The 27,126-nt window shown below is 40.7% G+C and overlaps 1 protein-coding gene across 1 annotated transcript in view; it reads left to right on the top strand.

Moving 5' to 3' along the window:
- NKAIN3 (sodium/potassium transporting ATPase interacting 3) overlaps nt 1-15,503 on the top strand; it is a 653,340-nt gene extending 637,837 nt beyond the window's left edge. The window contains exons 7-8 of the mRNA XM_047724881.1: nt 1,800-1,869; nt 11,171-15,503. Of these exons, the coding sequence (XP_047580837.1) occupies nt 1,800-1,869; nt 11,171-11,180 (80 nt within the window). The 3' untranslated portion in view covers nt 11,181-15,503. The remainder of the gene's footprint in view (nt 1-1,799; nt 1,870-11,170) is intronic.
- Nucleotides 15,504-27,126: the final 11,623 nt, after the last annotated feature.

Raw genomic sequence — 27,126 nt, 5'->3', positions numbered from 1 at the left:
TCAATATAAAAAAAGTTTTCTTTTTGTTTGGCTTTAAAGCATACAGATATCAGGGCGCCTGGGTGGTTCAGTCAGTTAAGCATCCGATTCTTGGTTTTCTGCTCAGTCATGATCTCAGGGTCCTGGTCTCAAGCCCTGCACTGGGCTCTGTGCTCAGTAGGGAGTCTGGTTGAGATTCTCTCCCTCTTCTTCTGCTCCTCTCCCCTGCTCCCTCTCTCTCTCAAAAATAAATAAATAAGTCTTTGAAAAAACTATAAAGCATACAGATATATGCTATCTTTATTTTTATAAAAGATTTCACTTTGCATATGATTTTTCAATTGAATGATTTTATTCACAAATGTATATATTTATAATTTTGTTTACTTATAAAACCCTTTTTAACTTTGGAAAGTGCCTTGTAATCACATGCTCATTCAACTTTTAATTGGTGTGATTTTCCTTCTAATTTCCCACCCATTGGTCAGCAAGATGGAGTTGATGTTTGATTAGATATCTAATCTGATAAAAATTTTATCCAATCCAACCACTTAAATGGTCCCTAAGCACTGCTTATTCTCTCTGGGAAGATCTTTTCAGTGTCACAGACTGACTCCTCTTTCACTGTTTCTTTCCCTAACATAGTGTCCGGGTAACTTATGTGACCTGGTAGGAAAAGGATGGGCTTCAGGTTCCTCTAGTCTCCAAGGGGATTGACTGGAAATGGTCCTTGCCACCTGGTTGTTGTGTACCCTACGGGACTCCAAAGCTCATGTCTACACAGTGATCTGGTGAAGCTTTGATTGACCCAGCCTTATCTCAGCTTCTTCAATCGAGGTAAAAGGATACAGCAGGCCAGGAATTGATCGACTACACCCAGATTAAGCCAAGGCTTCAGTAGAACTTCTGGTAACCTCAGACAGGAGCTCCTCGAGGCCAACACAGTCATCCCTCTCTAAATCACAGGTCACTGACATGCCTGTCTTGAGCTAAGGATATGACACAATATTACGTACCTAAACACATGCTCCCTCATCGAGGGTTCAGTGTCCCTCTATGCCTACATATCTGTTCATGTTATAGTGCCATAATATAACAAAAGTTTGATGTAAAGTAACTAATAGTTTTAATGGATTACCAAAAAAAAAAAAAAAAAAAAAACAAAAACAAAAGATGTAAACTAAGATTAGCCATGGACATTGTGATTGGAAAAGAAAGACAGAAGCTGTGATCAAAATGGAAAGAAATTAGAATGAATGTCACCAAAGTAGTGATTCTATACAGACTGTGAGACCAGTACCATGCAACCAGAGAAGAGATGAAAACTCCTTTGCAAAAGATGCCTATTTGTCAAGAACGGCTTGAGGACAAAGGCATGGACATAGATTGTGTGACTTCTCAAAGGTCTTTCTAATGATGTCATAAATATTCTTAAGAAAAAAAATGGATTCTGGCAACAAAATGAGAAGGTATATCTTCTGATATATAGGGGGAAAGGGCATATCCGTATGCCCAAGGACAAACACATTATTTAAAATCTAATGTTATTTAATGTTACTTCATTTTTCACCAAAGTCAATAACAACTTTGATTTTGTAGTCCATAAGAGGCCAAGTTCTTAATGTGTTTCTTAAAAGTTCCCTGTTTTTTTGACCATTGCTAATATTTTTAGCAGGCTTTTATATTGAGTACACATTTCTCCATTTGTGGTAGACAGATTTTTTGTTGATACTATTTTCGTGTGTTCTATTTTAAACACCTAGTATTTTGTGTGTTTTAATTTACACATTTATTCACATGGGGCTATGTTATATTTTCAGTTGATTTCATAGGCGGACTTGATGCACACTCCTACTACCAGGATCATGTTGAGTTAAAGCCTGTTAACCTGTAAGTAAAGGTGTGATGAGATGGAAAATATTAATCCTTCTAACTTGGTCAAAACTAACCAAACCTGAAATAATTTGGACCTGCTACTACTAATCATTGGTTTAATTTTCCACTCATATTTAAACCACACCTTTTACATGTAACCCAACATCATCATTATTATTATTCATTCCAAAAATAATTTGAAATAGGTAACATGGTTTATGTTTCTAAAATGGTATTTTTGTTGACTTTTTTTCTTAGCAGAGGTTGATTGCCAAATTGGAAAAAAGAAATGATAATGTAGTCCGTGAGAAGAGAAACTAAATATGTAACTTGGGGGCCACATTACAGAGGGAAAAAGGGGAGAAAGATTAGGTTAAAACCCAGGCTCTATGCGTGTCATGTCAGGGCCTTCCTGGACATCCCTGAGACTTGGTTCTCCCACCTGTAATATGGTTTCATAGGCAGAAGAGGGAGGATGGATTCAATGGGATGACATAAGTATAGCGTAGGTAAAATTGCCTATGGCTGTGCCTCATTCTCAAATATTTGACTAACTCTTCCCAGAGGACATGAAAGTAAGTCAACGGCTGCAACAAAAAACACCTTAACCTGAACAGATTTCGGTTGAGTTTAAGGAAAGAGCTGTGGTCACCTGATTGGTAAAAATACCAGAAAGCAAGAAAATAGATACAGTGACTCCATTCTTAGAAAACTCTAAGTAACAAATAGACAGCTGCTGAAAATAACATCTATCCTGTGCTACGCATTAGGCATGGATTGTCTCTCTTAACCCTCATGGAAATACTCTATTAATGAATAGTCCCACTGCATTAAAAACAAAACAGAGGTGCATAGAGATTAGACAAATTTCCCAAAGTCCCACTAGTAGTCAGGGGTAGAGCTGGGATCTCTTCTGATTGATAAGCTAAGACCACCCCTGATGCTGTGGACTTGTTCAGATGACCTTCCTGTTCTTTCAGCCCAATGTTCTACAATTCCGTGGTGATAAAGAAAATGATGTAAAACAGGTTCTTCTGTGAGAAACACACACGGAAGTCTTCATCTGCCGCCTCTTTGCCATCGTGATTCCTGCCCGCTTCTGCAGCCTCACTCCCACCCCCCACCCCCAGCCTGGAGAAACCTGCCCTGGCTCCTCTAGCCTCTCCAGGTTGAATTAGTTTTATTCTGGCAGAATGATCTAAAGGAAACATAGCTCACAAGCTACACAAATCAGCACTGTGCCTGTCACATGATAGATGTTTAAATAAATGTTGGTTTCTTAAAGCAAATCCAATTTGGAAAATCATTCACCTAATATAACACTCTGGGACTAAGCAGTCACCACCTCATTACTCATGCTACTGAGTGCTCGTAAATGATGTGCTCCAAAAGTTGATATTTGTGGATCTGGGGAACTTGGCAGAGACTGTGACAATAATAAAGATGATGAGTGCGTTGGAAGTGAGAAAAGAAGGGAAACAACGCCTAGTAGTGGCTAGGAGAGTCTAATGTGCATTCGTTATGTAATAAAGAAGATGATGAATGACTTCTTTCATCTCCACTGTGAAAAAAAATAACCCAGCAGAGGAAATTGCAATATGAAAAATGCAGGTCAGATGTAAGAAACATCTTTCTGTTAAGGAAGGTTATTAAAATTGCAATTGATTAATGTTAATGGAATCTCCTTTTTTGAATGGCGTGTGTATCCATGTACCTGACAGTGTTTTCTGGCATGGTCCAGGGGCAAGTGACTGCCGTCTATGCTCCCTCCAGTCTCTCCTTTCTCTGTGAATCAAGAGTACATGAACTGTACCCATGAGACTACCTGAAAGGCTTTGATCAATTCTGCTGCCTCCTCAAAGGGTTTTCTCAACTACCCTGTTCTCTGACGAACTCTCACACCTTTTCAGCTGAATGCAGAATCAACTACCGGCTGCAGGAAGCAACAGAACAAGTTCCTGCTTTGACAGATTATGCGTATTATTGTCAGGTGAATATGGAAAGCCTTTCAGCCATGAAGAGAGTAGGAATCTGAAAGATCAAACTAAACCTAAATTAAAATCCTTGTGCTTGAAACAGTTGAAGAGGTCAGTATGTGTGCTCCCCGCTGGTATGCAAATAGTGCTGTTTATCCAGTTGGCATCAGTCAGCCAGCTTGCTTTCTTCTAATAAGGCCATTATTTTGGATTCTGTTGTGCCCAGCTCAGTGATGTCATATCACCACCCAGCAACAGGTTGGAGGAAAAGCCAGGCTTCTGTATGACTTGTCAGACAGGGAAGGGAATGTTGGTGTTTTACTTTAAGTCCCTTTAATCTCCATAGAGTGCAAAGCCAGGTTTTATGAGGAAGTCACTTTAGTAAGGGAATCGTGAAAATCCTGAGCACACTCCCAAGTCCACGTATGTGGAAGGGTAGCTTTCGACTCTCGAGAGGTGGTTACAAGCAGACAGTCCATTAACGATTTGTATAGGAAGCCTTCATTCTCATGTTTGATTGTGTCATTGCTCCTAATCATAAATTCCCCTTTTGTGTTCCCACAGTCACATCGTGGGTGAATGTGCGTGTTGGCAGTGATGCGATAGGAGAAGGCATTTTACATATGGAGTTGGTCTTCCGGCAGGGAGAATGGTCACTTCTCACTTGCAGGGGCGAGGGATGGACTAGGGGTTGATACCTGAGCTGATTTAGGAAAGATGATAAGGAGTTAATCGAAAGCAGAAAGAATGGGTGTCCCCTGCATGGAGGCGAATTTGCTTGGCCATTCTACAGAGGGTGAAGCTGAAATTCATGATTATCCAATCTAGTGTTTGTCCGAGGGGTCACAGAACCTGAGCAAGCCTATGAGGAAGCAGATGTTTAAGCAGAGCAGGAACCTTGATGGCTCCTGGCTGGGATACCCCGGATCCTCAGCAGCCATGGCTCCACCATTTAACAACATCACTCTTCATACCTAAAGCTGTGGAAATGCCAGCCATAAAAAAGAGTGAGATCCTGCCATTTGCAACAACATGGATGGACCTAGAGAGTGTAATGCTAAGTGAAATAAGTGAGACAGAGAAAGACGAATACCATATGCTCTGATTCATATGTGGAATTTAAGGAAAAGCAAATGAAAGAAGAAAAAAAGACAAAAAAAAAAAAAAAAGACTCAAATGCAGAGAACAAACTGATGGTTACCAGAGGGGAGGTGGGGGAGGGATGGGTGAAATAGACGAAGGAAAGATGAAGACTTAAGATAAGCACTGAGAAATGTATGGAATTATTGAATCACTATATTGTACACCTGAAACCAATGTAACATTAGATGTTAATTGTACTTGAATTAAAAAAAAAAAATGTGTATAGGTAAACAAGATTCCCACTATCCCTACCTACTACCCAGCGAAACCACAGCCAAGGGACCAGACTTGGCAGAATCAGTGGGAAAGAAGATCCTGTGAGTTTGACTCTAGTCTGGCATGGGGAAGAGACGTGAGAGGTGTAGAATAAGGGGAAGGCCTTGGGTGTCCCCCACACCACTCCCAAACACACACTATGAAGGGATGCGACAGGGTCCATCAGCCTTATACTGGTGAAATACCACACCAAAAAAAAAAATAAAATAAAATAAAATAAAGGGCATCTGGCTGGCTCAGTCAAGTGTCTGCTTTCTGCTCAGGTCATGATCCCGGGGTCCTGGGTTCCAGCCCTACATCACTGTCCCTGTTCAGTGGGGAGCTTGCTCCTCCCTCTCCCTCTGCACCCCCCCACTTGTGCTCTCTCTCAAATACATAAATAGAATCTAAAAAAATATTGAAAATGTAAAGATGCTATAGAGATGATTTCAGTGGATGTTGTCTGGGTCTGGCTTTGGGATATGTGACACACAAGTCAGGGATAGCCTGTGTTGGAGTCCATCTCCTGGCACAGCCATCAGTGAGGGAGTTGTAAGTCTCAAATAAGAAGATCCTGGGTCTCTGCCAGGACCACCTCCATCCCTGCCACCACACGCTGACACCACCTTTCATGAGGGGAAACAGCAAGCGTGGCTCTTGTCATTGGAGCAGTGAAACACGTGGTCAGTGGTGGCTTTGAAGAGGACACCTACCAAGCTGCTGATTATAGAGGCTGCAGTAATACCAAGGGGAGAGGGCTAATAAAAGCAGATTTACTTCTCAGGAAGAAAAATCGCTTTGGCAAAAAAAAAAAAAAACAAAAAAACCCATGCAGCTATGAAAGAGACACGGAATTTCAGTGAACGTCCTAGTGAGCAGCTAGATTAAAGTGTGTCAAAATCAAGATGGTTAGCAACTGGGTAGTGGGAAAATCACACTCTATGTGGCAGTAATTCTTCAGATAGAAATAATTAGACCAAGGTACTTCATCAAAAAAAAAAAAAAAAAAAAGACAGCAGTGGAATTCCAGAACTGGTTCTTTTTTTTTTTTTTTAATATATTTATTTATTTGACAGAGAGAGGAATCACAAGTAGGCAAAGAGGAAGGCAGAGAGAGGGGGAAAGCAGCCTCCCCACTGGGCAGGGAGCCCGATGTGGGGCTCGATCCCAGGACCCAGAGATCATGACCTGAGCTGAAGGCAGAGGCTTAACCCATTGAGGCACCCAGGTGCCCTCAGAACTATGTTCTACAATAGAGATAGAGAGATCGGATGACGTTAGACATTCCTATGAAGAAGATGCCCCATGACTGCCGTTGAGAGAGACTTGATAGAAAAGCTTCTTCCCCCACATTCAGCCAGTCTGTTTCTAAGGTTTCCAAATGAGAACTTGACTTTTCTCTGGCATCTGCACTTGTCTGATTGCCTTGGCTGGAGACTCATTTTTCTTACAAAAATTGTCACCTGCTAGGTGGCTGCTGCTGATTGAGTGTCGGCTCTTGCAACGCAATACAAGGACAGATGAGGCTAATTCCCATTTTAGGTGGGCTCTACCGTCAGCACTCACTTGCACCTTCCTTCACTGCCTGGTCTCTCTCTGCCTCTAATGGTCCAAGGCCAGAGGAAATTGGCCTGTAATGACTGGCTGCTGGACAGAGCGGAGGCAATCACACCCACCTGTTCTTCCCTGAGAAAAACTCCTTCATATCAGTGTCCCTGTAAGTTGGTGCCAAACCACTTTGCATTCACAGCACCTAGATTAAGAACCATCAAAGAGAGCAAAACAGAGGTGCATGTGTGCAGGTATATAGGAGGTGGGGAGGTCAGAACAATGTGCTTTCAAACATTGATTTAAAAACCAGCAACCATCAGGGAAACCTGGGTGGCTCAGCTGGGGTTAAGCCTCCAGCCCTTGATTTCATCTCAGGTCATGATCTCCGGGTCGTGAGATCTAGCTCCGAGTGGAGCCCCATGGAGCCCACTTAAGAATCTCTCTCTCTCTCTCTCCCTCTGCTCCTTTCCCACCCTCCCCAACCCCCCACCCTCCCACCCCCACTGCAAGCAAGATCTCTCTAAATAAATAAATAAGCCAGTGACCACGGAGGAACCTGGAGTCTACAACCTGCATTCCTCTCCATCACCCCTCTTTCTCGATCAAGCCCCTAAAGATTAAGAAAATGATAACTTTCTGTCTTTATCCTGTTTTCATTTGCCCTTGATTGTCTTTCACACTTCCACATTTCTCTATCTATTCTTTCTGTCCTCTGTGGCACACAGCACAAGGTGTCTATAATCTGCTCAAACCGAAGGCTGCTCGCCCTTCCCATTGCTGAGTGTAGTGTCGGCGTTGGTGGTATAGTGGTGAGCATAGCTGCCTTCCATTGCTGAGTGTAATGGAGTTCTGTTGCCTAAGGGCTTCCATCAGTCCCTGGAAATGGTGGGCATTGACAACAGGCATTAACTTTCCCCAGGCAGCCTCAGGAATGGAGAGCACAACAACCTGTAATGCGCCCAGCCCATTCTTGGTTGTACCAGAGGAGAGCCAGGCTTTCCTGTGAGCCTGCCTTACTTAACTCCAAGGGCCATGCTTTGGGCTTCGTGCTCCTCCTCTCTTCTGAGCACTTTCCCTCTGTCACTGATATTAATTAATAACTCTGTGATCCAGCCTAGGAAATGACTAATTCATTTTAGGAGCTATGTAAGGACATACTCTAACGTGTAGCCATCGGACAAGGTAGTGGTGAAACGGCCGTGTTATAGGCTCAGACTTGTCACTAGGCTAGCCCGTTCATGCACCACTGTTCTCACCGGGAAGGACTGATGCCACCAACAGCGCAGCCAGCAACACGAAAAGAGGGTCTGCCATGACCGTGACCAATGGTCAGTCATCCATCCACCCCATGCCTCACTGGGATCACTGAGACCTTCTCATTTGACATGTGGCCCAACTCACTGCCCCCAGAACCTTGTGGAAACTGGTTCTCACATGCCTTGTAAAGCATGTGAAGCCTTTTCCAAAATGAGAAAACTCGAATCTGCTTGGCGCCCTCCAGGGAAACTGTCAATTCCCGTCTTTCTGAGAACTCTCGGGAATCTTCTCAGTACTTGTCATAGATATTAACAGCAAGAAAATAGATTTACTCAGTGATAAGGAGACATGGAGCACCCTCCCCACCCCTCATTAATCGACCTAAGAAAAATAACTTCATTTGCCTGTTTCCAAAAGAAAATATCCTCTGACTTTAAAATTAAATGCAATGAACATAAACCAGATTTTATGTTGGAAACATATTTTGTTTGATTTTATATTCACAGCAAGAAATACTTATAATCCCACATTATGACAGGTTCTGGGAAGAAACAAGACATAGGAAAGAAAATAGAATACACAGATATCTTACACACACGCACACACACACACACACACACCCCAGAAGTAATAAAGAGATACTTAGAAAAGCAATAGAAAAAAGACAATGACAGGCCTCTCAGAAGACACACTTTGAAATAACATCACTAAGTTATTATTTAATTTTATTCTGACTTAAGGGTAGGTACCCTCAGGTAACTACTAACATACCTATGAACGTCTGAAGAAAAAAAATAGAGATATGATTTTATGGTTCCCAAAACTCAAACTGTTCTACCCAGATTCATTAATCAATCATAGCCCCATTAAAAGAGTGACGACTAGATATTATATGTCTCCAGATGTGACACAATGAGAAGACACAACACCACATATGAAGTATCTTGCCACAAAGTCAAGCTTGATCTTGGGCTGAAAGTGTAGAAGAAAGAAGAAGAATAGAACAAGTTCAATCTCACCACAAAAGATCAACGTGATGGGTAAACCTAGAAGTGCCCGCAGACTCCCTTTAGTACTACCACTAATGAAAGAACTTCCCCTACTGTCTTATCCTCATTCTAGAAGAGATTCACTTGTAAGATGGATGGATGAACTTTAGGACCTTGAATCTCCTTCCTAACTAAGACACTGTATAAAACTATAAAAATTCTGCCATTATAATCTCATCTCTTTATCTTTCTGTTTCAGTCCCTGTTAAATTACAATGGGGTAGGGGCACCTAGGTGGCTTAGTCAGTTAAGCATCTGCCTTTGGCTCAGGTCATGATCTCAGGTTCCTGGGATCAAGACCCAAATCGGGCTCCTTGCTCAGTGGGGAGTCTGTTTCTCCCTTTCCCTTTCCCTCTGTCATTCCCCTCCTTGTGCTCTTTGACTCTCTCTATCTCTCTGTCACATAAATAAATAAAATAGAATAAATTACAATGAGGGAAAATGGTAGACATGTGAGCTATAAGTCTTCCAGAACATAGGAAATAGAGGAGCAGAGAAAATGTGATAGGGAGAAGGGGAGAGAACTAAAGGACTCCCAACTCTTTTTTTTTTTTTTTAAGATTTTGTTTATTCGACAGAAATCACAAGTAGGCAGAGATGCAGGCAGAGAGAGAGGGGGAAGCAGGCTCCCCGTTGAGCAGAGAGCCCAATGTGGGGCCAATCCCAGGACACTGGGATCACGACCTGAGCCGAAGGCAAAGGCTTTAACTCCAACTCCAAGGACTCCAACTCTTGAGGCCTACAGGAGGGAACAAAACTTACACGGAAGGAGAGTGGTTACCAAAAAGTAAAACTGGAAAGCTGGAGGTTTTTTTCAGGTATTTCAAATGATGACCCAAAAGGTCTACTCTGGGCTATAGAAAGAGTCACTGAACTGAGTTAACAGAAGAGACTTGCTAGATGGGGCTATAAAATAAATGCGAAACACAGCCTCTACCGGCAGGCAGGATACTTATAATGTTGTTGGAGGGAGGAAACTTACATACCTGAGTGAAACAATCAGAGCCAAATTAAATGTGAAATTGAACACCATTAGCTCCACAGGGGGTACAGCAGACAAGGTAGGAGTTGCTACCAGCAGGGGGAGAAAGCAGTATAGCTGACATGGGAGTACAAGTCTGCTGGGAACAAGAAACATCAACCAAACCCTAAGGATGAATAGGACTTGGAGCACCTAAGACTTTTTTCATGAGAGAAACAGAGAGCAAAAGAATTCAACAAATACTAAGTGCCAGTGATGCGGTGGACAGTGCACTGAGGTTGATATTGTGGGAAGATGCGTAAGCCCGAACCGCCACCTTCCAAAGGCTCACTCCCTAGTCAGAATCGATAGACAAGACTAACTAGAGATGGGATTGTGTATTCCAGAGAAACAGAACCAATAGTGCGTGCGTGCGTGTGTGTGTGTGTGTGTGTGTGTGGAGAGAGAGAGATTTTAGAGATTTTAAGAATATGGCTCATGGGATAATGGGGCCAGACAAATCCAACAAGTGTAGGGGCAGACTGGACACCCAGGGAATGGTTGATGTTACAGTCTTGAGTCCAAAGGCAGTCCAGAGGCAGAATTCCTTCTTCCTGAGGTCACCTCAGTCTCTGTTTTTCCGTCCTTTTAAGAGACTGAATAAGACCTACCCACGACAAGAAGGAACTCAAATTGACGCATAATTAACCATCACAGGATGGGATGTACATAGGGACATAGATCAGCATATGAAAGCCAGATAAAGATGATTCTTGAGCTGTCAACCAAGAGGATGCTGTAGGCTAAGGATGTACCTAGCGGTTTGGAGGCATGCTACTACCCTGTCATCTTTACCCCAAGGCAACCAAAGGCCATACCTTTACATCAGTCCTCCATCACCTCTCTCCCAGGAAGGCAATCCTATATTACAATTTTTATACCTGATTGCACACCCTAATCTGAAGACTAGGTTTTTTGGCTTTCTTATTGCTACAATTATATACATAGACTGCATGAGCAACACCCAGAAACTACTTTGCCTTTTGAGAAGCCTGGATGACTAAAAAGGAAATTCAGTTTTCAATTTTGAAGTTCCTTAAAGCAATCCATATTTTCTGTTTTAGGTCGAAATAAGTAATGACACTGACTCTGAAACACGGCTGCTGAACTTGACTTAGGAAGCCAGGCACCACTGAGAGCACCTCTCCCCATTGACACGTCTCACCTCCTCCCAGAGGATGGACTGCGCCTCCCTTACTTCCCCGCGAGTCACCGAGTTCTTTGGTCACAGCCTATGTGTTATTAGCATTGTGCGCTAGAGTTGTAGGTGATCGGGTGGGTATTTTTTAAGTCATATTCTTCTTACATGAATACTTGTAAATTATTTAAAAATTGTTTTTTTCATTTTTTAACAATATTTAATGTGAGGCATGCAAAATGAAAAAGTTTTCATGAAAGCCTTCTACAGTCTATTCTAAAAGAAATACTGGTTCTTGTATTGAGGTGTCCAGTCAATGTTGCTGATTACCGCAGTTACCCTATGCCCGATGGACTTTGCATTAACAGATATTACGGGGGGCTATTCACCATGAACTTAGAGCTGTGACAGCTGGTACATGGGTGCAAACAGCAGATCTGGGTTTCAGACTGACCATGGGGCATTTTCTCAACACCACACAACAAACCTGAAGTCCTCCTTCGTTCTCAACTTTCCAGAATGCAGAATAACATTACGCCAGTCTAAATTTTCAGATTTGTGCATGTTATCTTGTTCTTCCTGTGTTCTGGAAATTACATCATGGGGGTATGGAAGAATAACATGATTAGCAGACATCTTTCTACTTTTGGAGAGTACATGGGTATCTCTGGCGTTCATATTTTCTCTTCTTTATCCCAGTTCTGACACTGGTGTCTGGCCAAAACATACAGCTTCTGGGCTTGGGAGACAGAAATCACAACCATAAATCTGCAATCAGGAATGTTGCTCTTAAGATAACCAAAAGGAGCTTTAAAATGGTGTGGAATCTCTATAAAGGCTTCTTAAAAAGATATTTATATTTGTTCAACATCAATTTTTCTTTCTCCGACCCCATCCCAATAACCAAGAAAGTAATATGGGAATCATAATTTTCCATAGAAAAATAGAACTGCTTTGAAAGCACATCACAGTTTTTCCTTTTGTATCTTTCAATTATTATTTCCCATATCAAAATAAGTTTTGCTCACTTTGTACAGCAACCAACATAAGGTCACCCATTAGATCATAAAATTGCATACGTGTGCACTCCTTCAGTCCAAAAGTTGTTAACTTAGCCCATACATCTCTAAGAAGGCAGTCTATAAAACATCTAAAATCACGTGCAAATTTTTGTATGTGTATAGAGGTTCTTTTTTCTTTTTGGAGTCTATATATTTTATGAGACTCTGTTAAGAATCAGAACTAATACAAAAGTCTGCACTGGTTCCTCCCAGTTCATGACAACCACTGTGGCATTCTAAAGGCCCATTTTAGCCACTAGTGTTTGGATTGTGCCCCTTCAGTCAGGAGAATCACGCTGAATCCCATCATTTTTCATTCTACTGAATAAACCCAACAAAATGAAGAGGAGTTCATCTGAAGGGACCTTGGAAATGATCAAATCCAAGCCGCCATTGCACGGTTGAGGGATCTGAAGCCTAGGGGATTTGGTGGCCTTGTCCAGAGTCTTGCCTGTATACAGAGGGGCAAGAGCTATGGCCAAAGGAAGGGAAACAGGAAGGCAAACAATAAGGTTTGGGTCCCAGGCCCACCACTCTGGCCTTGGACAGAGCTGGACATCTTGACCTTGAAATTTTCCTCATCTGTAAGATTGAACTATAATTGCTACCCCCCGAGGATGAGGTGAGAATCAGATGAAATGTAAAAAGTATCCTGGAAACTCTGACACCCCATACTTGAAAGAGGCAGTTAGTATTGTGATATCAAAACAAGTTGGGCCCTGTCTGGAGTTCTTCCCATACAACCACATGCAATGAAAGGCCCATGAAAACACCAAACTCTTCGAAGTCTTCTAAAAAGTAGCTTGAAAATATTGCCATATTTGAACAACTGGAAACACTGAAGACTAAAGATTGCATTTCCTAATTAAAAATAACTTCTATATTTCGAGATTAATCCATATGATTTTATGGGTAAAGCTAATAGAATATCAAGAATGTAGAAAGTACGACAGGAGAATAAAAGTAATATGTCAGTATTTTAAACTGTCGTTTTATTGTCCCCCCCCACACATGCACAAATAAAACATAATTAACATTTCACAAATTAGCACCATATTAACTTTTGTTGCTGTTCTAACTTCGTGTAAGTGTGTACATACTGGTAAGGTGCCCTGGAGAGTCCCACACCCTGTGTCACTGCAGGTGACAGATTTGAGGAGGAAATCCGTACACTAGTGATTTTTTTTCTATGGATTTTCAATATAGGTGACTACTTAATATGGTATCCCAGCAATCCGTAATGACAGTTCTAAAGTTCCAGAGAATTCACCTCTCATCAGAGACAAGTTCGATCGATCTCCTCTCCTCCCCGCTTTGCTTCTCCCTACCTCTCCTCTCCTGGCTGCTCCCTCGAGGTTCTGCTTCCCTATGACAAAGGAATAAAAAGAAGTGCTGAGCTTTGCATTAATGCTCAGTGGTCATACTTGATCTGGGTCTTTCCATGCAGGGCTGTCACGGTCGCTGCTCCTTGGGAGGGAATGCCTCCAGTTCTTGTAATTCTTGCCTCCTGCTTTAGGGAATCCATCCAGCACTGAGAATTCTGTGGGGCTTTCAATAGACATGTTCACTATGTCTCTATTTGTGCCAAATCTTGGCTTCTCCATACACAGTGTGTGTGTGAGCAGAGTAAGGGAAAATGGATGTTCTCTGAGCATGTAATCATTTGCCTGAATCTCAGCATTCTGAGAGATGGTGCAGCTCTGGGTTCAAGAGTCCTCCTCAGAGGCGGTCCTGGTAAAGCTGAAGCTACAATGTCCACTGTCCCATGAGCCCCCTGTGCTGACTGGAATGCAGAAGGGGAAAGTTAAAACCAATGTCTTTTTTTTTTTTCATCTTTGCATCACTTTGGCATCGTGTCTTATAAAACCTTGGTGAATCCTGCCCCATCTTCTATCTTGTGTCAACAACGGCTTATCCTTTCTTAAGTGTCTTCTGCTGGCATTGTGTGGAGCCACAGGCAATTGGGATGCTTTCCAGTCTACCTTCTATTTCCTTCCTCTTCCACTCATATTTCATGACTGCCGAAGTTGAGCAGGGTAGTCACAGGGCGTGGAAGGCTGTTCCAGAATTCCCAGGAGACAGAACACATCTTTGGGTGTAGAACAGTCTACATCAGAGAAATCTCAAACATCTCTTCGGAAAAGCTCTAACACCACCACCTCCCCACCCCCAAGTATCTTAAGAGTTTCTCATGCCATATAACATAAGGGTATGTGTCCCTGAGCAAAACATGTTCACACCACTCAAAAACTGAAAGGCTTTTGACTTACTTGTTTTGAAGATAACTTGACATGTTGCCCTAGCAAAATATTGACTTCTTTCTTTTTTTCCTTCAGAAAAATAAGCACCACTCTTTCCTATAGACCTAACTAAGGAAGGTAGTCAGCTTTAAGAGGCTGAGATCTAATAAAATATAGCAAGGCTGCCATTTGTCTCGTTTGATGAATGAGGCACTCATGATTGGGAGGAATTCGTGTTCACTAGAACCAGCTAAAATGTCTGTTGCAAAGCTGAGGAAAACCACCATGATGCTGCTAAATTGAGAAGCAAATAAAAACCAAAATTGCTCTTTTCAGTCCTTGCAAATTAGGAAGGAATCTTGCCAAAAATAAACATCTTCATTTCAGACCTAATTTAAAAATGTATGCTATCCCAAAATGTGAGCTCACTATGGAGTGAATATTCTGGCTTATCATTTCTGAGTGACTTGAGTATGTAACTAGGAAAACTTCTACAGTTGATGAGAATTCAAATCTTCTAACTTGACATTTTAGCGCAAGGTAGTAATTGCTTTCAGGGAATAACTGAATTAAATAGGAAAAAATACAAATAATTGATCTTTGTAAACTTAAAACCTTGAATGTCTGTATTTGTTGCTTCCTTCCCATTTAAGAGTAATCTGTAACCTTTGCGGGATAGGTTTGTGAAAGTGTCTGTGAGCCCTGTTCAAATATTCATGATCAACAGGCCCACAACCCAAGGATTTTATGTCCAAAAGCAGAACTGAAAAAAGAAATCATTGCTCATACAACTGCATAGTGTGCAATGCAGAAAGGGGCAAATATATTTTAATTATGAGAAGATGTATTTACTAATAAAGAATTCTCCAAAAAACAAAATTCTCAAAAATTTTAAAATTTGTAGGTAGTTTCCCTCTTTTCATCCTAAAGAAGCTTAATTTCTTTATTGAGGGCTAAAGGGGAAAAAACATTTCTAGAAAATGGATAAACTTTCTTTCTTTTTTTTTTTTTTGTTTAAATTTATTTGACACAGAGAGATCACAAGTAGGAAGAGAGGCAGGCGGGGGTGGGGGGATGGGGGAGTGGAAGCAAGGTCCCTGCTGAGCAGAGAGCCCAATGCCTGGCTTGATCCCAGGACCCCAAGATCATGACCTGAGCCTAAGGCAGAGGCTTAACCCACTGAGCCAACCAGGCACCCCATGGATAAACTTTCTTAAATATTAATATTTCTAGAGAAAAAAATGGTGTCAGGTGAAAAGTGAATCATCTTCCTTGGACCTGCAAATATATAAAAAGCAAGAATCATGTTAAATGCTAAACATTTTAAAAATATGAAATATTCAAAGAATCTAAAAATAGGCTTTGGTTTGAACTTGAGAGCTAAATTAAGTAAAAAGAAGAAAATGAAATGGGGTGGGAAAAAGAAAATGGAAGGAGGGAAGGGGAAAAGAGAAAGGGAGGGAGAAAGGAAAGAAGGAAGAATCCAAAACTGAAACTCTACCTAATTTGGATTGGGACATGTCAGTCCTTCACACAGAGTTGTTGTGCTTGTTTCTTTGAGTGACTAAAAACAGTGAACTATTTCCATTGAGGGTATGATTTTTGTTTCCTCTTCAGAGTTAGGTTTTTTAAAACATACACACATACACACATAAACACACACACACACACACACACACCCCACACAGAAAACAGTTTGATGAAACCAATGATCTACCTAGTTATTCTCATAGAACTTGCTTTGGCAGATGACCTTGTCAGTTTACAATAGTTAAGATTATATTTACCTACAAGTGAGAAGAGAGAGGGAGGGAGGAAGGTAGGAAAGGGAGAGAGAGGTAGTGAGTGAGAGGGAGGGAGGGAAAGAGGAAGGAAGGAATGAAAGAAGGAAGGATCTACAGATGAAAAGAAAAGAAAGAATGAACAGTGGCTTAAACTAGATAGAGCCTATATCTCTTCATATTTCAAAATTCTGGAAATAGTCAGCAAAGAGCTGCACTTGGATTCCCAACAAACAAGGACTCAGGTTCATTACTGCAGCTTCATTATGTGTCTTGCCATTCTCAAGCTCTAACACAACTCAAGATGGCTGCTAAAGTGCCAGCCATTGCTTCTGTATTCCAGCCAAAAAGGAGGAAAAAGGGGCAGAGAAAGGTGCTTCCTCATTTAAAGACATGTCTCAGAATTTGCACATACTACTTCTGCTTATATCCCATTAACCAAAACTTGGTCCAGCCTAAGTTAACTGCAAGGAAAACTGGGAATTTTTTCTTGGTAGTCTTTTTTCTTGGTAGCCTTGTGCCCAACTAAAAATTAGGGGTTTCTCTCTTAGCAAGGAAGAGAAACATATATTGAAGACTGCTTAGCAGTCTCTGTCACACAATTCAAACTAGTTCTCTTGATTTTTTTGAAATAATGTTTTCATTTACTTTAATTATAATACGTACATACTTCAATACTGTGAGAAAGTAATCACTGATTCTGTGAAATGAGAATTTCTAGCTCATCTTTCTGCCTTTCTTCCTAGAAAAAAAAAAATCCATGAGTCAATATCCTTTTATGTTTCCATAATTCTGCAGAGTATATTTTAGCTTTCCTCTTCTGGAAATTAAATTTAAAATTCAAGAGCCAATCCAATGTTTTGCTTGGTCCTTGCTATTGTACTGCAAAAATAAATTTTTTCTTCTATGGCCATAACTTTTCAGCTCTTTTATGTTAGCAACATCTTTTCCTCTGGATTGATTAATAGTATCATTATTTTCTTTTTATTCAATTCAACAACTATATATGGACTTCGATAACGTAGGAAGTGGGCAGGATATATGAGTGAAAAGTATATAGTCCTTCCTTGTTATTTTTTCTCCATAGAAGTTGGGCCTGTATTTCCCTTCATCGGTTTTCCAAGAGATTATTGGCTAGAGTGGCAGGAGTATTTTAAACTACTTGATAGTCTTTTTCCCTAAGAAAAAAATACAATTGAAGGGAATCATAAAAATTTTGCAATTACATTTTATCATACATCCCTCCTAGGCTGGGTTGTGGGAGGGGCAGAAAAAGAGAGAAAAACAGAGACAGAGGAATCTTCCAGATACTACTTACTCAACCATATCCTATGAAGTGATTTGCATCACTGGAAAGTGTTATAATTGCCTAATACCCAGTGCCTACAAATTTGGCAGCCATCACTAACAATTGAAGGATTAGTTGACTTACTCATTTTGTACACATGTATCTACCCACAAACTCCAACACTTGAGTATATCCGTTTCTAAACAATCACATGGCTAAAATGTGAAGAGCATAGGTTATTTTAAGGAATGAACGTTAAGAGAAATAAGAGGCCTAGAGCCAGAAACAAGATGTCTGGTACAGTATCGAGTTTTAGAGTAGAAAGGCCCCCAGTGATTCAGTTTACAGAAGAAGAGACAGGCTGGTAGCTGCAGCGACTTGTCCAATGTCCTATTGGGTCTGCTCTGCAAGTTCTCAGTCCAGTCTTCTTTACTCGTTCATTCGTGGCCACCTGCTGTCCCAAGTCCTGATGGAACTAGAGTTTGGCTATTGATTGCAGTCTGATGATTTTTTTTCACCTTGTCTTCAAAGCTCAGAAAAGCTGAGGAAGACACCTGCTGTTGGCTCCTCCCACATCACCTTCCCTCTGCTTGGATCTGAGCATCAGAAATGCCCCCGAGGGGCTTTCATCTCACCATTTTGTCTTCTCAGGACAAATAAAAATTCCCAGACCTCAGATCCCTGCTCATTGCTTCCCAAAAGACAGAATAGCTCAGTCCAGCCTGCCTTCTTCTTTCTTTACTTATGGTTTAAACATAGTTCCATCTGATCTTATCAAGACTTCTCACGCTTTATTGTCAACCAACGAAACTACTGGCATCAGCGTCTTCCAAAGACTCTTTGTTCACGAGGAAGTGATTTCACAAAAATCATTGCTTGAAGTTGCTTTTTAACTGCCTCGTGTAGTTTCACTTCTGTTAAGCCTCTTTCTTAAAAGGGAATTACTCTCTACCCCTTCTGGCTTCTTCAATCTATTTCATACCTAAAGTAGCAGTCATTGAATGCAGTTTTACAAAATAGATGGCTTGGGTCACCCATGTAATATGGAACCAACAGCTGAATCATTGTGTTGATTCCTATTGCATCCCGATAACAAAAATCCAAATGGAATATTCTAACTGTGAATGTTAATCAGCGTTCCCATTTCTTCATCAGAACTTGCCTTGTGCTTTGCAGCCTTCTCTTTGCACTCACATTTTTATTATTATAAACTGTCACATTTAACCCATTTATTCAACCAGCACCTAGAAATATTTATTTAGGTTCTTCTATGGCTTTTCACTTTTGCCATCACTCTAGGTAAGAAAAAGAGTTTTCTCTGCAAGACACTTTTAGGCAAAATATAATGTATGGAGCACCACAGTCAATAACTTGAGAGGATGAAATTTGGGACAATTTGTGTGGTATACTTACTTTGTTTTTATAGGCCAGGCAAAACTTATTAATTCCATTCTGTTAATTATTTTTAAACCCCTTGGTTAGTGGGGTGAATTTTTTAAAAAATCATTTGATTGATTTTGGAATTCTTAAGATCACATAGGAAGGGTATTCATTATATAACTCAGATATCTGAAGTTCACCCAGAAATCAAAATCTCATGGCCCTTTGTGAAGTATTCTTGTGCTCCTAGGCTTGCAAAGGATGTGCTCTAAACTCTCTGAGTTTGAGTCACATCGGTCCCATTAATCTTTGTCAAGAAGGAAGTTGCGGGGGAGGGTCGAAAAGGCCAAGTCCAGATCCTGTTTTATTCTTTCCTCATTTGTTTCAGGGCCCATGGCCATCAACCCTCTTTGATTTTAGTCTGCCTGGACTTCCCATTTCCACAGGGATAAATATGGGGCCGCATGATAATTACTACCCCTTAAAAAAAAAAATGGAGAGTTTTCATTAAAGCTTCCCGGCACATCTATGAGGCCATGTGATAAATGCGAGCAGCACAGAGTATCATCAGCACCAGTATCGGCTGGAGGAAGACTATGTCACGTTTTCTTTTAAAGACATAGATATTTCAATTTCATCCTGTCAGACTCAAAGGGAATTTGGGTGTTTACACTTCACAACACTTCTAAGTCCTTTGGGAGAAAATCCAAAGTGAAAAGTATTAATTTCCAATTCAGTTCCTAAAGCAAAATGCCCTGCCTCAGAATAACAAAGTTATTTCTTATCCTGTGACAGAAATGTATAGGTGAGAACTCCCACCGAGACCTTCTGAAACACACTAAGGAATTTCTGCCACTGTAGGTAAAAAGACAGAAAATTTTTAAAAACAACAGGGGCGCCTGGGTGGCTGAGTGGGTTAAGCCTCTGCCTTCAGCTCAGGTCATGATCTCAGGGTCCTGGGATCGAGCCCTGCATCGGGCTCTCTGCTCAGCAGGGAGCCTGCTTCTCCCCCTCTCTCTCTGCCTGCCTCTCTGCCTGCTTGTAATCTCTCTCCCTCTCTCCGTCAAATAAATAAATAAATCTTTAAAAAAAAATTTTTTTTAAAACAACAAAAACAAAAAAAACAAAAAGAACACAAAAAACCTGTCTTCTCACTTGTGCTTACCTTTCAAATTTTTCTGAGAATCCCTTTGTGTGACAAGAACTCTGCCACTTGGCAACCTCATCTATCCTCAACAGAACAGAGAACCAAGAGACAAATGAAACAGCTTTCTGACTATCCCGGTAAATTTTATAAAATCCACACTCTGTAACTCCTGCCTTTCTTCCATAGAAAAGCTCTTCAACCATTTATTTAAATCCTAGTTACTCTTAATTTGTACTATACTTAGTGTATACGATTCTAATTACCTTAATGGCTTAGGTTTCAATCACATATCCTATCACAAGCCAAAAATCAGAAAGGGAGCTCGGTATAAAATAAGCAGAAATACCAAAAGTAAAGTAACATACTCTTTCTGAAAGAACAGACACAGAACACTAATATAAAAATCTGTATAGCACAGTTGTCTGGGGACATCTAAGTTGAGAATGAATATACTTGACAGAGTCTGTGGGCAACATTGCCGTGATTCAGGAAGCCCCTTTTTTATTCATATGATGATCCACATGATATTTTTATTTTTTAGTTTTTTTTAATATTTTTATTTTATCAATAAAAATATTTACTGAGAATTCAGAACAGGAACCCCTTACTTCTTGAGTAATAAAGATAAAAAAAATCTTTATTTCCTTTCATCTGTCCAAAAATTATATTATACACTTTTATTTAAGTATGATATTTTACTCTCATCTCCTGAAAAAATTTTCAGATAATCATATGGATCTATTCAGTTTGAATAGAAGCCCTTTAATGTGGCGCTGCTCTGCCTAACCTCACATTACATGTTGGCCTTGTGGTCAACACAGTCTTTCCTAAAAATTAGGTATGTAAATTTCACTCTGGAAAACTCACGATTCAAATGGTTAAAGTGAAGATGCTTGGGTCTTTGAAAGGTTAAGGTATCTGTAATACCAAAGACAGTCCCTGAATGTCCTATATAGGAGCCACATGCTAGTGAGAAGACATCTCTGGAAACAAATGAATAGATTTTCAAGATGGCAGCCCTTGGTATTACTTCTCTGGAATTTTCCCCTTTGATAAATGTTCCTCCACCTCACTGTCACCAAATTGTCTCTTCTGGTAGAATGCCTTGATTTTTTTCAGTGGCAAAGATATCAAAGTCCTGGGATATTTCACAGAAAAGGGAAGCCTTAGAGGAGAGCATGAACACAGAGCCCTTCTTCCTTTCTCCTGCCCACATTCACCAAAACAAACATGTTTCCTGATGCATTCTTGGCCTATCAGCATTCTAAAATAGGAAATCTCTGCCTTGAGAGTGGCAACACGTATCAAACTGGGGCGTGTACATTCTTTTCCACTCACGGATCATTCCGATTTGCTCCTTGGTGTGTAAAGCCAACTGTACTCAGAGGGTACTATTGGTCTTGAAGTTTCTCTGCAGGTAGTTGCCATACTGGCACTGGGTACAGTAGCCGCATGGGTGAGACGGGGTTAGGTGAGCCCGTTCAGACGATATCCCGTACCAGTATCCACTGAGGGCAACATAAGGTTGCTGGTCCTTTTTTTCAACACCCCCCCCACCCCGGCAGAACGCCTTCAAGATGTGATGTGTGCAGGCACCAAGAAAATCGTAACAGAGTTTTCTGGCAAGAAGCTTACGATCCAGGTGTCAGGAGGAGTATTAACCTCACACTCCTTTTTAGATTTTATTTATTTATTTATTTGTTTGTTTGTTTTTGTGAGAGAGAGCGAGCCTGTGCACATGAGCGGGGGGAGGGGCAGAGGGCGACGTGGACTCCTCGCTGAGCAGGGAGCCCCAAGCCAAGACTCGATGCCAGGACCCTGGGATCATGACCTGAGCTGAAGGCAGACGCTTAAAAGACGGAGCCACCCAAGCCCCCCTAACTTCACATTCCCACTAAAGCAATGCCTGCTAGGATGCTGCTCAGCCAGACCCTCCCGGGAGATGCTGAGGCTTTCCTTCTTCCGAATGGAGAGTCCCCGCCATCTCAGGAGGAAGGAGAGCCTGTTTGCAACCTTCCTCTCTCTCTCTGTGACTCAACAAGCACTTAGCTAGCATCTACTTTGGGCAAGAAGCTGGGAGTGACCAAAACAAATCAAATACACAACTTTGCCTTGAGAAGTTTACAAAAGAATCCGAACCGCTTTCAGGTGATCAGAGAATTGTCTTCTTTGAATTTAAGTTCTGGAAAGGACACCTGTTCACTCTGTGATCTTGAGGTCTCATGAGGCCACACACAGTCCCGTTCGTTTGGGCCAGCATGTGCCACACTTTTTCTTGTGATTTTATGAAAGAGCACATTGGCAAAATGAGCCCCTGATTGCTCAGGGCGTGAACAGCAAATGCCAGAACTGCGGTCACTCATTTCGGACAAACCAAAACAAGTCTGAGGGACCTCTGAATTTGTAGGAAAGGCAACAAGTCGACAGGTCCTAGCAATCAAAAGCAATCATGGCCACCACTTGCCTGAGTGATAGCAATAGACATTCTCCTGCTACATCCGGGGTGATCTGAGAGTGGTGGCCTGGGGCCTTTTTCGATGGGTCAGTGCTCAAATAAAAACCAGACCAAACAGGTACGGGGACTCACTAAAGGAGCAAAAACAATGCTAAATGCAGTCCCCCCCAACTATGGCATAATTACAGAGATTATGCAACACATGATTGTTTCTTTAATATCGTTTCTAACTAACTGGATGTTTTTATTATTTCACAACAACAATTGCTGGTACTACTACTACTACTGAAAGCACGATAGCAGGATTTAATTGGTGAGAAAGCCTCTCTCCATTGCCCTGTACGAAAGTCTGCTCTCACATCTGTAATAGTAGCTCTGCCATCTTGTGGAAAATATTGGAAGTACCGAAAGCATTTCCTTATATTTCAAAGGCAAGGATCTGCTGGTTAAGGAAACAGGAAGACAAGGACATTGCACCTCCTGTCTATTTCTACATATTTTTAACCTTTAACATTTTTACCAGCAGAAGTCATTTAAGAAAAAAAAAGTTTCAGTCTCGAACAATTCTTAGATCGCTTGCCAACCTAGATGTGTCACAATCTTGACACTTGCAACTTAATGTAAAAATCTTGAATGATATTTTGTACCAATATGAATTTCTACCGCTCCCAACACTGTGTAGTGACTTCACTGTAAATTAACATCTTTTCTACAGATTTTTGAGCCGCCAGGTGAATTAATTGAACAAGTCGAATCCTGTTAAGAACCATCATAGATGATGTTGGTAGCCCCTGAAAAATGAATGACTTTTTTCTTATATAAACTGCTAATGAGACTTGTTTTCACAATTCCTTTTTACATTTTTGTGCATATAATACCTGTATATTATACTCATATTCTAAAGTGCCCAGAAAGTGTTATTTAATAGAAACTACATACATTTTTTATGTCTCTATAGACCCTTTGATTCTGGGTACATTTACAATAAGTTAGCAGTAAAACAGACTATTCTTTTCAAGTATGAATAAAAATGTACATTGAAGTAAAACATGACTACTGTTTTTAATAGCTTTTCCCCCATTACAGTCTGTATGTATTCTAGTAAAATCAAGAAAGGAATGCATCTTGAGTGTCCCTTCATTCTGATTTCATGGAAAAGTTGTCGTGAGCCGCATGACCATAGGAAAGAAACCCAGTCTTTGACCCCAAGAATTTCCAGGCAACCCTTCAAGGGTTCAGATGCTCTGCAAATCCAGCAGCATGTAGGCTCACCGCAGACAGCTGCTCTGGGCTCCTCTGCCGATGACTCGAACTTTCTCACAACTGCCCCTTGTCCTGCAGCCTACTCCCGGCAACCCCCTCCCACACAGGAACATGGGCTCTCGTTTTATTTCCCAAGGAAAGCTGACACAAACCTTTACATTTCATTAAACCGAATATATTTATTAAGGTCGATGATCAATAAAAGGGTCAGATCCCAGGAAAGAAAAAGCTGAAAAGTGCATTTCAGCTACCAGTGAGCCTCCAATCATTCTGAGTTCACCCTCACAGGGCTCTCTTCTTAACTTCCTGCCTTTTAGCTCCTCCCTCCCAGGGACACATGAGCACTGTTGATTTCGGCACTGCTTCTGGGTCTGGTTGCCAGAAAAACCCTCCACTAGGTGCCAACCCAGGGAGTGAAATCTCCTTAACATCCATGTCGCCTCCATGGAGATTAAGAGAATACTGCAATTTCTATTAGTTAGCAGAATAGTTAACATCGGACCTGACACGTGCACACTGGATCACTAAAGTGAAAGATTTTGTCTTGAACCCAGTGACTAGCACCCCACAGTGGCTTCATCCCAGAAAAGAGGGAGGGGGATGGTTGCATTATGTAACAACTCTACTTTCAAAATTAATTTTTTTCGTAATTCTAAAACAGAGCTTTTTTTTTTTTTTAAGGCAACTGGGGGAGATGCTGGTTTCCGTAGTAGAGTCTAGATTCTACCCTTAGTGATATAAGCACAACAACATAAAAACTTATAAATGTATCAAAAAGACGGAAACATCGTCTCAGAGCATCCATGTACTTACAAGCAAAATAAAGAAAAATGGAAATTATAACTCTTATTGCCTTTTCCTTCAAATGGGCTTTTGAATGCTTATGTCCAGCTAGGCAAATGGAAATTGTATTAGATATTTCTAATACGTTCCATAAACTAATCATGGCTATGAATTTAAACACCGGACTAGCATATATTCTTTCCTTAGTCTAAGCGTATATCAAATTTTATTTTTTCTTCCATTTTTTCACTTGTGTCAGAAAACCTGAGTATTATCTCTTAGCTCCTCCTCTCCAGTCCCAGTGCCCCTGCCTTAGTCCTGGCCCTCATCATTTCTTTATTAAATAGGATCCTACTGAGGTTGAGAACCTCCACATTTCCCAAAAACTCTGCTTTCAATAGATTTCTAAAATGACAACTCTGAGCTTTGTTTTATCACCCTACTTAAAATCTTGAAACAAGATCAGGCATCAGATTCAAAATCCTTAGCTTGGTATATAAGATCTTCCATTATCTGACCCCATGTACATTGCCAGCCTCGCCTACTGTTCTCTTTTTCACACCCTGTATGTTAAGTCTTTCTCATGCTTTCGTCCAAACATTCCTCCTGCTTTTCCATGCCCTATTATTTGGGAGCCCTTTTTTTTTCTGCATGTAGAATTATCATCTTTAATCTTATCATCTTTAATCTTAGATATATTTTATTCAGTCTTCAAGACATAAGTCAAATGTTGTCCCATTAAAACCCAATCAACATATAATTATGGGGCCCTTAATAGGTGGAAGATTCTGAATCCATCAAGCAGGGCTGACCTCTCTATACACTAAGAACATTGGTCCTGCTTCCATAACTATACATCAAACCCTAACTACAGCTACCATGTTGTGAGTTTTCTAAGTGTTTTATAAATGTGAATCACATTAGCTTTTTGGCAGTCATATTGCCTGTTCATTTCCATTCATTCTTCCATCACCTAGAGCCATAAGATTGGGGTTTCCCCACGTGTGCTACTACTGTTAAGTGAAAACTCCCCACCCAGCATCTGTGCAATGGGTTTATTAGACACAATTTTAGGTACATAGAGTGAATTCTTTCAAAGTTAATTTTGTTAGATTCAGCCAATCATTTCAGTATAATGATATGATTTTGAATTCTGATTTTTTAAACCAAACTATTGGTTATTATTCTCAGATTCATATGACCTATGTATATTCAAACATCTTTTTATTCAGGAACTACAAATTGTTAAGTAAGATGAGTTAGAAAGTGATTATAGCCAAATTGCCGCATTATTCTCATCAGTCAGGCCTCAGGTGCCTCCTTAGACTCTGGGATGAAGCTCTACTTTAGGCAGAGCACCATTCTGAAATCCAGAGTTATCATTTCCCTAATCTGTCTAGTGTAGTCTAATATATTAATTTTATGAAAAAGAAATAGTATGTGTGACCTGAGGTGTTCTTTGAGAATTAGTTCCTAAAGACAACAGGCAGTTTTTGTCAGATATTATAAGTCAAGTCTTATTTGGGATTTCCACTAAACTCACCACTTTACAACTTTTGAAATCTACCTTCTCCCACTTTTTGAAAATTCTCACATTGATTGCCCATTTTCAGCATTCTGGCACTTCTCTCATCCTCTTAGATCCTCCAAGTTTACCAAGAAGAGTGATCTTACCTGCAGTTTTATTTATTCAATTTTTCAACAAGTAGTTATTAAATGTCTGTCATGTGCCAGACACTGTGCTGGACCCTGGGGTTCACCTTGAACTAAACAGATGCAACTTCTCCATTCAAAGCTTTCACATTGTGATTGTTTGTGTCTTGAAAGGTTACAGTTTGGAGAACCAGACAGACCATTATTTTATATGGGATTTCAGTTAATAATTACCAGTGTTTTGTCTAGTAAGTTATAGTTCTTAGCAGAGATGGTAAAGAAATGCTAACCATTAGCATTTGCAATTATAAAATTTCCCAAGGACTAAAGAAAATTCCCAGGAACATGGCCTCTAAGAGCTGTCATGGAGCTAACCTCATCTCAGTGAGCAAAGACAAGTCCAATAATCACATGATGTGTATACTTGAGTAAACCGAAAATCAGATTAAAAATAAATTCAGATTGTGCTTACATACCACGAAAACATAAACAGAATGATGTGATGGAAAGAAATCAATGTGGAATGAGGTCCTACCTTCAATTGAGTGACCAGGTAATACTTCAGATTTCAATGCAAGTGCAAAGGTCATGAGATGGGAAAGCGGTGGACACAATGAAACCTCCATGGTTGGAATACAGCAAGTGTGGATGGGAGGTACAAGAAACGTTTGGGAAGTGGGAGGTAAGAAGTAGTAACCAGATTGAGAGCCTGTACGTCAACGAATGTTGAAATTTTATTCCATGGGAAACCACTAGGGGGCCTTGAGCCCTGATTGACCATCAATAAATCAAATCACCGCCAATGGTACCTCTTTGGGTAACAAATACCAG

Source organism: Lutra lutra, chromosome 4 (genome assembly GCF_902655055.1).
Source record: "Lutra lutra chromosome 4, mLutLut1.2, whole genome shotgun sequence".
Taxonomy (NCBI): Eukaryota; Metazoa; Chordata; class Mammalia; order Carnivora; family Mustelidae; genus Lutra; species Lutra lutra.
The sequence above is the reverse complement of the archived record's forward strand: the minus strand, read 5'-3'. Positions and strand labels throughout refer to the sequence as shown.